Source organism: Empidonax traillii, unplaced genomic scaffold (assembly GCF_003031625.1).
Source record: "Empidonax traillii isolate 1590-97213 ecotype Southwest subspecies unplaced genomic scaffold, ASM303162v1 scaffold308:size980311, whole genome shotgun sequence".
Classification (NCBI taxonomy): Eukaryota; Metazoa; Chordata; class Aves; order Passeriformes; family Tyrannidae; genus Empidonax; species Empidonax traillii.
In genome coordinates, this window is record NW_020955501.1 from 919404 (window position 1) to 932080 (window position 12677).

Below are 12677 nucleotides of genomic sequence, written 5' to 3' on the forward strand. Positions count from 1 at the left end.
AAAAAAAAAACCAAGACAAAGTGAAAAAAAAAACACAACAACAAACAAACCAAAAACAAACCATGGACAGTTTGGCAAATTTCTTTCCCTGATTATAAAAAAACTGCCTCATCTTTTCTCCTGGTGATCCCTTCCCCTCCCCCTCTCCTGTCCCAATATATACTGTAGAACTGAAGGCATCAAGGTGTGGTTAAACCCCCCCCCCAAAAAAAAACCCCAAACCCAGCAAGGAGCTACACTTTATCTTTGAACTTCTCCATGTAGTTTCGTATCTCTTTGGAGTCCCCCAGGTCCATATCCTGGCACACCCACTTAATGTCATCGTCATTGCTACTGAGGATTGAGTTGACAGTGGGGCAGCCGTCGTCGGGCGGGATGGTTGTGAACGTGGTGAATTTTACCCGCTTCCGTTTGGACGTCGGCGAATGTAAACCTTCAGGTTTCTGTTCCTTCCCCGGCTTGCCCCCCGAGTCTGCACACCTGTGGACCTGGCCCTGGATGTTCTTCTGAGCGCTGCCGTTGAGGAGCTGGTTGCTCTCCTCGCTGCCCGAGCCCCGGTCGATGATGGTCGTGTGCTCGTCCTGCTGAGGCGACGCATCTGCCGTGTTCTCCAGCAGCTCTGCCTCGTTCCCCAGCCACACCCAGTCGTGGGAATGGGCCATGGTGGTCTGTCCTTCCACCAGGACCTGCTTGTGGCGGTACTTCAGTGCAAATGTTGCACAGTTTATTAGGAAGACTAGAATTGCCAGGCAGAAGACCCCCAGCAGGGCGTACATCCCGATCTCCAGGTCACTCAGGCCCCGGGGTGTCTGCACCAGGTCGCCGTCCTCCACGCCCGCGCTGCCCTTGGGGAGGTCCACCTGGGCGGGGAAGTTGGTGAAGTCTATGGGAATGTTCTGCAGCTGGCTGTCGTCCGAGAGTTTGCCGCCGTCCAGCCGGTTGTTTCTGAGGACCTTGTTCTTCAGGATGGACTTTGCAGTGGTGCTGGCTTTCCTGACCGAGCCCTCCTCCCTCTCGGCCGAGGAGCTGCCGTAGTACCGCCCGTCGTGGCCGTAGCGCTCCTGCTCCGACGCCTTGTGCCGCCGGTCGCTCGCGTGGTTTTCGATCTCGTCGGCGTCGTAGTCCCCGCCCGCGTCGGAGTCCGCGTCGTTCTGGCCGAACTTCACCTTGATGCTGCCGCTCCCCACGGCCAGGACGCTCTTCCTCTTGGACTTCTGGCAGGCCTCGGAGATCATCATGTCCACCTTGATCAAGGTGCCCTGGCCTTCGCCTTCCGCTGCCACGACCGGCCACCTTAAGGCGGCGTCGTGGTGGATGGAGACGACGCTCTCGTCCAGGGACACGGCGGAGAGGGAGAAGTCCTTGGGGTCATAAATGTCCAGGGGAGTGACAGAGCTGTCACTAAACTGGATCCAGGTGCTCACTACAGCTTCCTGAAAAGAGAGGGGTACGGTTAAAGGCAGGGTCTTAAATAAAACAGCTCAACCCGCTGCAGCTCGTCAATCTCTCAGCTCGGAATGGCAGCTGGAGGAAATGGAAAACAGCGGCTCTGCACTGCGTTTAAAGCAAACCAAGCTTCAGCTGATGGGGCAGAAAATGGGCCACATTTTTCACTGAAGGTTCCAGTGTTATCCTTCCTGCAAACGTTTTGCAAAAGAACACATAAAATAATTGATATGAGATGTCCGTGATACCAAAGTGCCCATTAACAAGCTACAGTTTTACATGATTTATCGAGGAAGTAATTCTTGTCATACAAAAGCTGAAAGAGGCAAACCAGAAAAATGACTAGAGGCACTTGACAGAACACTCACTTTCCTCACGTTCCCCATGCACAGTGTAATGGGGAGCTGTCAAATTAACCAGGGCACAAATATCTTAGCAGGAATAAGGAGCTACAAGAGTATCTCAGAAATAGTTGGAGCAGAAGATTCACCTGAAAGAGAAAGACTCAGAGAACAATTGCCATTTTGCTGGAGAAAGGTTTGTTGTAAGTAAAACATGAGATAATTAAAAAGTCCACTGCATTTTTGTGTCAAGAAGAAGAGGAGGGGGATTCTGGCATGATCTATACAACAAAAACACAAATGGCCTGGATTTAATTGGACTGTCTTTGTTCTCTGCAGGTAGCACTGTTAGAACTCATCATTAGAAACAAACAGAAAGCCAGAGGTCAGCTCTTTGCCATTTGAAATCCCATCCAGATGATAGAGATATTTACTTCTCCACGTCTCAGTAGCTTTCTTCGCAGGAAACGTCTTTAATTCTTCATTTGTTCCATGTCTCGCCTTGCTCAGCCAGCAGACAGGCAGGCAGATTGCCCCAGTGCCGCTTCCCACAAACGTGAAGTTCTTTTCTTCCCCCACGCTTAAACCACAAATGGCCCTAATAACTTTACACTTGGGTACGTCAGAACAACCGGGCTGAAAATCACCACTGGGGAAAAAATATTGCCACCCTCTTAATGTCCACTCATAATAGGAATTTACAGCTTAATATGGATTTCAATTGGCTACAATTTGTTACGCTATGGTTATAAACAAAGGGAATTGCTGCCCTTCCAGTTAAATTTAAAGCTTTTCAATGAAAACAGCAAGGGGCGTTTAGCTGTGCAGAGGGTTGGACCATACAGAATATTTGATTTCCAAAGCACTATCAGTGAGTTCTTGAGGGACTGAAAGACGAAAAATAAGTTGTGGCACAACAGGAAAGAAGGCAAAGTTCCTGGTGATTCAAATGTACTTCAAACAGCTGAAAGGGAGCCAGGGCAACTCAGGAACTGGGAGAGCTGAACTGTGTAAGGAAATGAAACCAGCTGATCTTTCATTAGACAAACAACCCTGAAATGGCTGAACAGACAGAAACACAAAGCTGCAGGGCACAGCTCGAATCTATATCATAAAAATCTATAGCAGAGCAAACCTGGTCATAGGAAAGTAAAGGATGTTTTTTTTTTTAATGGGTATGTGTACAGAGGAAAAGATTCATCTCCTCTGGCAATTCAACATCCTGTTGCCTTCCTTCTCCTTAAAACAAGAGGTCAGCCTCGTGTACCACTGGGGAGGTGTGGAAGATACTTTTCATCAACCTAAGGAGGGGAAAAACATCATGTCAAGCACATCATCACAACAGGCCTGGCACTGCCTGCCAGTGCTGCTCTCTTTTGGAGAGCAGAATGAGAAAGTACGTGCAGAATTTTGTCCAGCTAAGGCTGGAAATTCTGAGACCTGTGCCTCCTTCCCAGATCCACTGGGGACATCCACAGTTCCACCTTTGCCTCACCAAATCCTCTCTGCGTTCCCTGGCAGCCAAACCCAGCACACCCAGAGCCCCAGCTCTGCAAGAAGGTTTGCTTGGTGGTACAACAGCACCTTTGAGGGACCTGGGGTCTCTGTCCAGACACTGGAGAGGAAAACGTATGAGAAGCCATTTATTCTTCCTTCCTGTCTTCTTCATCCCTGTTCAGTTTTCTTATCTTGATGCCTTTCTGTTTTATCAGCCTTCAGGTACCTTTCCTGTGCAGGAGGAGCCAGCACGGAAAAAGGCAGCCCAAAGTGCCAGAATCTGACAGAGCTGCAAGCAACTTCAAAACAACTTCCATTCTTTATGCTATTTCTCTACTATTCTGCATTCCCAGTTTTATGAAGCGGAGACAGAGAAAAATGAAGTGGCAGTCAGCTGAAATCTGCAGGCATACACGTGATTTACTGTAGATAACAGAGGTGTGCAACGGCTTAGCCATTATTTTCAAGCAGCACTGACGTTTTTTATTTCCAAGAGAGCCTTTCTTCATAGGAAGAAGCATTTTTTTCAGAACACAACACTGTCATGCTCATGCTATGGATAGCATTAATTAAAAAGGAAAGAAAGCAAATGAGAGAAAGAGGGAGAGAACTTAAAATCCTGCCAAAATATATTGTATCAGCCCAAATATTCTATTTGGCAAGGCATCACCTCTTCTCATTGACAGTATTAAAGGAAAGGCAAAGGCAGGGGAAGGAAGTGAATTTCCCAAATGATTATAAATTCTGAAAAGGTAAAAAGGGAAAAAAAAAAAAAAAAGGAAAGAAAAAATAAATGATTTAGTACCATGTCCTTCAAGGAGCCATTTCTGCAAATCCTATGTACCACGTCAATAAATCCCCTCCAAATCTCTGACAAGGTCCTCCAGTTACTATCAGCAGATGAAGATGGATTGGAGCCTTCTTACCTGCAAAGTTGCTGCCCCTTCTCTGATGCCCTCAACACTGAGGTGACAAATGCTTGTGTTCTTTAATTATCAAGCATAGACAAAGAGTTTGAGGGATTATCTTGCTCTCTGGTCTTTCTTTCCCTCACTTTTCCAGCCTCTTCACACATGCACACACACACACACGTGCCCAGCTGCACTCCCAGAACAAATGAGCCACAAAGACACAGCAGTGCCAGCGCTTCCTGGAGAACAGGATGGTCTGTATGGTGACTGTGACGATGTGAAGGGAGTCAGATAATGTACATTAGATCGTGTTAGTGACAGCAAAATCCAGTCCAAGGGAGATGAAGAGACTGCTTCCCACAACCACTGTTCAAAATCTTTCACTAAACACATAAAAATCTTCCTTTATCAGGATATATTTTGAACTAATATTGAACTTGATTTTGTCTACATTTTTCCTTGTGTCTTTGCTGCTCTCTTCCCCCACTCCTGGTGTAACTTCAGCAGGTTTTGGTCAGCTCCTGATCTGGTGCCAGTTCCACCACCTTTTCTGGTCTTGAATCACCGCTGTGGCTTGTCAGTCCAAAGATGCCACTGGATAAATCTTCTTGGATAAACTCGCATTTTGCTTTTTGTTCATAGTTTTATCTCCCTTGTTATCCACTTGCAAGGTTTAGGTGGGTAAAACAAAGGGGAAAATTACAAGGATGCAAAAGTAACACGGCCCTAATGGAAACCAACATTCCCAGAGAACTTTGCACTCCCTGACCTGAAATGCCCCAAAGCCTGCCATGAGTCACCACAAACACTGTTTTTTTGCTGGTTGTGTCTGTTCCACCTAGATAAGACAGGGAGGTTCACACACCAAAAGGCAACCTGAATGCAGGGAGCAGAGCTGGTTTGGAAGCTCAGCAGAAAGCCCATCAACTGGAGATCTAATGAGTTCCTCCATGCTGGGACTTGCATGAGTTGCCTCTGAAAAGCTGGGAGCCACAGTGATGATTATTTTTCCCTCTGAAGCACCACAGAGCATCTGAAAGCCTGCTTATCTCAGGATGTTCCACTGAGCCCATCTGCAGCATCACTGCCAGTGATCACAGCGTCCCTCAACACCTCCACACCAGGGCACGCTGCCTCGTGCTTCAAGCAAGAAATGGGGGACCGAAGTTTGTAGGACTGGTTCCATTCCAGAGAATCCTGCTGCTCAGGATGTGAAGATTGATCAGTATATGTGATTTGATTCCATGCTCAGAATAAAGAGGCCTTTTAATGGTCTTTATTCGCTACAGCATAAATAAAAGTATTTGAGGATAAGCCCTCAATTGCTGGGGTCAGCTGCAATAGTCCTGGAGAGGACCAAAGGAAAGACACCAAAGGAAAGAAATGGATGGCTCTGCAGAAAACAAATACATCCCTCCCTCAAATAAAGGCAAGGGGATACGGTTCTTAGCAGCTTGTATCAGACCAGCTCTGATTGTTCTGTCTGGGGACTGGAATGCTGAAATGGATTTCCCTGGCGGCTTTATCACATGAAATATCAAAGTATTACATGTGCATTTATTTTTAAGCCTGTGGCTTGTGTAGTAAAAATTGGGCTTGATGGTTATGATGTGGAAATGAAAGGCAGCCAAGACTCAGATCTTAATTCAAACCATGCATTCCCCCACTGTGTATTTCTTTCTCTCCTTTTTGTCCAATCTGCTAATGCAACATTCCTTTCCAGTGGGAATTTGCTTGTATTTGCAAGAGAATTCAGATTCTTATCTAACAATACATCCTTTCTCCCTTTCCCATACTGCTTAATTCCTTTGTCATTCCTGTGAGCCATTACATTGCTCTGTCAGTTCAAAGAAGATATAAATACGATTTAAGTGCAACTTATACTGCCAGGATGGGGGTAATGAATCCACCCCATAAAAATACTCCTCGTGTCTGTGAGGTGTCAGTGAATTCTCAGAACTGGTTTGCATGAAGGACATGAGCTAAACCAGACAATACAAAAGGCAGGGACGTGGGAATAACTTCAGCTTGTCATCCTGACCCAGGTGGTGCTCAGCACCCTCATGTCCCATCAGAGTGAGGCCAGACATCCACATCCTCAGGGTCGGGTCGTGTCACTGATGTCAACAGGCACCACAGGTGAAACAGAAGAACGTGGCCCTTAGAAAGCACTCACACTGTTTTTTTTTCCAGAAGAAAATGCCTGCAGTTTTTTCAGTAGCACTGAGAGATGCATTAATACACACAGCTGATCATTAAAGGGTGTTTTTTATTTCCTCCCTGACCCATTTCAGTTCATCAGACCCCATTCAATACCCTACAGCGATGAGAAAACTGGATAAGACTGTGGCTTTCCCTGCAGAGCCAGCTGAGATTCAAGAGTTCTTGAAGCTCACTTAGATCAGAAAACACTTAAACACTGTAGGTTTTCTTCTATTTACATTTTGGAGAAGCCTGTATGGTGACAGTGCTGATTTTAACAACCACCAGCAAGCCAAATGGAACAGCTTTCCTACCTGAGCAGATGGCCACTAAAAATAGATTACTCACAGCTACAGTTTCCAAATATTTAGAAGAAATTTCATCTTTGATATTTAAAAGTTGGTCAACCTGTGCCTATTTTTAGGCATCTAAATCACTGATCCACTTTTCAGTGCTGATGAGCTCCCCACTGATTAAAAAAAAAAAGTATGGGCTCAGAATCTTTCAAGGTCACCTTGTAGCAGCAGATAATTAGTTGCCCAGCTATAGATAAAGATATCTAATTTAAGGCATCGAGCTTATCTTCTTTAGATTGCTGAGTATTTGGAGAAACTGCCAGCATTTCTGGACCTGTGTTTTGGCTGCTTTGTGCTACTTACACAGACATGGTATGGTCATTATAATCAAGGAACTAATCGAGTCATTACAGTCACTGAAAGAAAGCCCCAGCAAAAACTCTGAACTCCCTCCCAGGATGCTGAAAGATCCGTAACAACAGGATGTGTGTGATGCTTTGTGCCTGGCACTGCACTCCAGTGCTGACTGTGCTGGGGACAACACTGAGCCTGCCACAGCACCAATTCCCCAAGGGATTTGCTGGGCTGTGCTGGAGCTTGGCTGCTGGAGGTGCTAAAGTGGAGCTAAAGGAAAACAGTTGACTAAAAACACATTGACTGTGTTTTCCATATGACAGAGCTGAGACATACACAATCATTCCTGAGAAAAATCAAACCTTCAGCTGTCTCAACTGTTGTTTTTTGGTTTTTTTTTTCAGTTGCATCAGTAAGGTTTGCATGTCATTTGGGCCTTTTTATAAACTTGTTTGAGAGGGAAAGACACGCTTAACTAATGAAGTCCTCACAACATTCAAGTATATGATTAGTTCTGGGCTGTCTCCTTGGAAAAAACCCTTTCAAAAGGGCTTGATTTTCACAAAACACTCAGCATTTGCTTTCAGAATTCCAGCTCCAAAAGGATCTCAGCTGATACACTCCAAATCATGAGTCACTTCTTGCAAAATTTAGCCACAAGCATTCCTACATTTGCATTAATTTTTCTAAGGGAAAGTGACTTAAATGTTATATCCTTCATTCAAACTGCAAATGAAAGGAAAAGATGTCTGTGACTCCTGTGCTATTTCCTTTAAGGTATTTCCTAATGTGAAATCTATTCCTGTCTTATTTTTTGGGTGATGCAGATGCAAAGTCTCTTCAACAGCCCTTCCTTGGGCAAGCCCTGTCTATAGGCTGAGGAAGGTTTAGGCTTGAGAACAAATGACAGGCTTACAATTAGGTAGAAAGTGGATTGTGCAGCCTGTGGAATTAATTCAGGCCTCCAGGACAAAGGCACAAAGTTCCTTAGAAAGCAGGAACTGTGCTCAGGACCCTCAGTGACCCATCAGAACCAGAGTCAGGACTTCAGCTGGAACGAACCCTCACAAATTCCCAAAGTGAGGAGTGATGCTCCCAGCAAAGCCTTTTCATAGGGAAAAAGGCAGGACACTTCTCCTCCTCTGGGTGAGGAGGAGGTGGTGGCAGAGGCAGTGGGGGTGGGCAGGCTCCAGACTGGAGGGGCTGGGAGGGGAGGCAGAGACTGAAGTGGGAATCCACAAGAACACGCTGCTCTGTGTGTGCAGGAAACTGCGACAGAAGGCACCGAGCACAGGAGTGGGAAAACCTGACTAATTTGGGACCACTACTACCAACCAGATGCCCTTGAGCATTCCAGATCCTGCTGTAGAGAAGGCTTTCCACTGCCTTCTAAAAGAGTCTAGGTTTTGGGTTTGTTTTCCAGATGGAGTCTGGAGAAGAAACAAGAGATTTTCAACTTCTGTAACTGAGAAAAAGGTGCCTCCTGTTCTAGAGCTGGTTTCTTCAGTGAGAACAACACCATAGTGTGATCTGCAGGCCCAGGACGAGGTCAGCAGGGCAGCAGCACCTCACACTGCCCAGCAGCCCTGTCCAGCCCTGAGGATTGCTCAGAACCAGAGCCTGGAGTGCCCAGTCACTTCTGTATCAGAAATGTGCCACTCTCAGGATCCTGAAATGGTCCTGCAGAGGAACATCAGCTTAAACAAAATATTTCACTAAAATCGTTCCATAACACAGAGCTAACATTGATAAATATCTTTGCACACTCAGGACAGATCATCTCTGTATCTGAGAAGCTGATAAAATATCTGGGCAGCCTTTCCAGATTCACAAGCTCTTTTATCTGCAATCAAAGCCATGATTCTTCCAATGCTGCTGCAGGACTAATGGTGCTGTGTCCTACGGAACAGGATTGGGGTTAGGAAGGCTTCAGTTTTTATTCTACAGTCTTTGTCTGAAGACAGTGTGTCAGACGTGGTTTTCTAAGCCCTGAAAAAGGGTATAAGTGGGTTAATTACATCAGATTGTTATGTTTACAGGATGCAGTAAAATGGAACAGATGGGCACCATGTCCTTCTAGTTTGGACATTTTCCTGTCACTAAGTTATAAAACAAACTAAATTATTTTTATGTTCCAGAAAATTAGGTAGCAATTATAATGAAAATGGGCCATAAAACTTGACTTGAGATGTCTCCCTATCTATGTGAGATGAAAAGTAAGTTTCTGCAGGAGGAGTAGCTGTGGACAGACTTAATTGCATGGTCCCCAGTCCCAACCTTCAAATCAACTGTCTGAAAAAGAGCTTGTTCCACTGCTGCTGACCCTTGGATTTAATCTGTGTCAGAGTGACTGTCTGACTTGATTTGGTGGTGCTCTCCAATATTCTTTTCCACGGGGGTTTTGACCTGAAACACGCTGTTTGAAAGACCCCCTCTACAGAGATGGGAATTTGCTGGCTAAATTAAGTAAGATCAGCACATGAACTGGAGGATGAACCCCCCCCAAAATCCATACCAAAAATGAGTAAGGAGCCTGGCAGTCTGTCATGACTCCAGGAGGGAAAAGAAATTTATCTGGCCATCTTCTGCCTCTATTTTACAGCTCTTCAAATTAAACTGTGACACACAGCACTCTGCGCTCTCAGGCACAGCAAACAAGGGCATGGTCACACAGCAAACCAGGATCACTGTCCACAGACTGCCTGTGCAGCATTATTAAAGAAAGGGCATTAAAAATATAAAGATTCAGGGCAGTTAGAACTTTTACTGCAGGTGGAGCCCACATTTGAAGGGAAGAAATGAGAAGACAATCCCAGAATACCTCTAGAGGAAAGCAATTAACATGGGCACGGACCACACCCACATTTTAAAGCCTAACTTCTAAACTTGTTATTCATTAGATATATTATATTTACATTGATAAAACACTGCCTCATCTCAATAAATACAGAGTGTGCACTACCTGCTTAGGAGTGTGAAGCAACTCTTGGGCAAGAGTTGTAGCCACGATAGCCCGACTGCTGGCTGCACTCGGCTGGAGGAAGAGGGAGAGCCCAGACACCAACTGCACTCCAAGGTCTGTTATGGTCACTTTGTCATCCAGCACAGTCACTGTCTTCTCTGCCAGGATGGAGTCAGACAGAGGAGACAAAACCTTTGGAGAAACACAAAAGAATCAGCTTAGGAAAAGGTCGATCAATTAAAATAACCATTCTTCAGGTTATTTCGGGGTCATCATCCCTCCTTGTCTCCAGAGCTTCATGCACAGGAGAGAATGGCAGAGCACACTGAAAAGGCAGCCTGATTTCATTAGCAGGGTTGGAAAAACATCAGTGGAGACGTTCTGGCTGAGCACATGGCATCCAGTACTAACAGTTGTCTCATTTGCACCATTTCACCAGGAGAGCTGATTTAAAACTTCCTTGCCCTGTTATTCTGTGTCCCCATATGGATGAGCCCATCAGATTTCCTGACTACTTCAAAGGGAGCTTAGCAACACCTAGGATTTGTCCTTTACTTCTTGGTTTGGGAATTCTTGTTTGCCTATTTTTCTGTTTCTGATGGAGCGTTAAGGTAGTGGGATATCCCTCCCTTTAAAGAAGGGCCATGCTGCTGCCTTTAGGGAACTAAGGATAGCCAGTTCATGCACATACTGGCTTCTCCACCTGCCTCATCTCGTATCTACAGCCTAGATTAGCTGTGTTCACTCTTAATGTATTGACTTTAGTAAGGATTCAGCTGGGGCAGAACTGGGATATGGTGCTGGCCACTTGTGCCTATCAGGGTTATCAACCAGGCTGCCCTTTTAGACACACCACATGGAGGTTCCCTGTGGGAATGGCAGAACGTGGCAGTCACAGAATCATCAAGAATCACCACCCAGAGCACAGTACCTGCATCGTTGTCATTCCCACTTCCCTTCCAATCAGAATCCTGCCCTCCTGCAGCTTGGCAATGTGAGGATCCTCCAGTTTCATAAAATCCACCACCAGGTCTGTGATGTCAAAGTGCCAGTCCGAGCCCAGCAGGTAGCTCAGCTGGCCCCAGGGGCTGGAATCCTCAGCCACGAACTGGGTGAGGACCCTCACCATGGCGTGCTGGTACTGCAGGGTGCAGCCCCTGCCCTTCCGCTCGTCCTCATCCTCATCATCGCTGTCCCTGGTGGGCCTTGTGTTGTAAGAAAAGAAAGCATAAAGAAACGATTTCAAGAACATTAGTGAGAACTAACATGACAGTGCTAATTGGAGAGTGTACCCACCTAAATAACAGCCCTCCCTTCTGGATTTTTTTGGACCTCTGGTGGTTCTCGGCTACCTCCCATGATGAAGGACCACACAAATGGATAATGCCATTTTTTTCCTCTAAGCTGGCAGGTCCAAACAACAGCTCTGGAAGTGGACCTTACCAGAGCTCCACGCTGTTGCCCAAGACAGACACATGCACAGAACCCAAACTCCCACAAATGTTAAAAGCTTTATTTGTACCTGGAGACGTCCAGTGCAAAGCTGGGGATTCCAGGGCTGCTGCTCCTCAGGGAAAGACGCTGCATTTCGGGTGCAGGCGCTGCATTCGTTTTATAAACCAGCCAAGAAATGTAGCAAACTCAAACCCACCTTTTGTTGGAAACAACTGGGACTCTCCAGCCTTTGATCTGGCTCAGTTCTGTGTCCGAAATGTCGATCTGAAGGGGCAGGCGAGGAACCCAGACCGTGATCTGCAGAGGAGCACTCAGATACTGGTAGGTGAAGTTCACAAGCGCATTCACCTTGCCTTTCATTTCTTTGCCATTGACAAAAACGTAGTCACATCTGTCAGAAACCTAAGGGAGGGGGAAGAGAGGGAGGAAGAAGAAAAGGTAATCACTGCAACAAAACAAGCTCAAAGTGTAACCCCGGCAGCTCAAAACCAAAAACAAACAGAAAAGGCTCCCTTCTCCTTATGCATGTTAATGATGGCCCTTTGCAATGGGAGCAGCTGAACACAAAATCCTTCACTGGCTCAGGAGGCATAATTATGCTGGAGATGCCTAAAGACTGGGTACTATTTCTGAAGCCGGCGGTTGATTTTCCGTTTGCGAGCAGCGAGCCACGAGCCCGTCGCAGTGCTGGGGAATTTTTAATGAGCAGGGATCCTTCACAGCCTGGTCAAGAGGAACCCAACAAACCCAAACAGGTCTCCAGAGAGGCAAGCAGTGAATCAAAGCTCCACCCTGATGATGACCTTCATCAGGGGGTGACGTTGCTTTCAGTCCCCAGGACAAAGCTGGCTCCGCAGTAGATTTCAGCCACTGAAGGGAAACAGAAATCCACTCATTTCCTCTGCAATAAACATTATCTGCTTATAAATGTTTACATTTTGATTAAAGCTGTAAAGTATTTCTAAACACTACAGTAGATTTATCATTAATATGTAAATGCTGTCCCGAAATATAAGCAAGCATTATCATAGTCATGTAAGAGTTATACCAGTGATCACTTCTTTAATCAATGTTGTAATTTACAGACCATTGAGTTTTCTCATTTATTACGTTACTGAGTACCAGTGATAAAATCACTCCTGAATATATAAATCATTAAGAGGGATGCAGATAGTATGAAGTGACTCCATGTGATAAAGTCATTGTCATTTCT

At 45.7% G+C, this 12677-nt stretch overlaps 1 protein-coding gene across 2 annotated transcripts in view; it reads right to left on the reverse strand.

The window, feature by feature from the left end:
- Window positions 1-10: 10 nt before the first annotated feature.
- Window positions 11-12677, reverse strand: part of TMEM132C (transmembrane protein 132C) — a 46349-nt gene continuing 33682 nt past the window's right edge. For both annotated transcript variants that reach the window (XM_027891044.1, XM_027891045.1), the window contains 4 exons: window positions 11661-11866; window positions 10941-11214; window positions 10010-10201; window positions 11-1433 (listed from right to left, as the gene is read on the reverse strand). In XM_027891044.1, coding sequence (XP_027746845.1) covers window positions 234-1433; window positions 10010-10201; window positions 10941-11214; window positions 11661-11866 — 1872 coding nt within the window. In that variant the 3' untranslated portion in view covers window positions 11-233. The remainder of the gene's footprint in view (window positions 1434-10009; window positions 10202-10940; window positions 11215-11660; window positions 11867-12677) is intronic.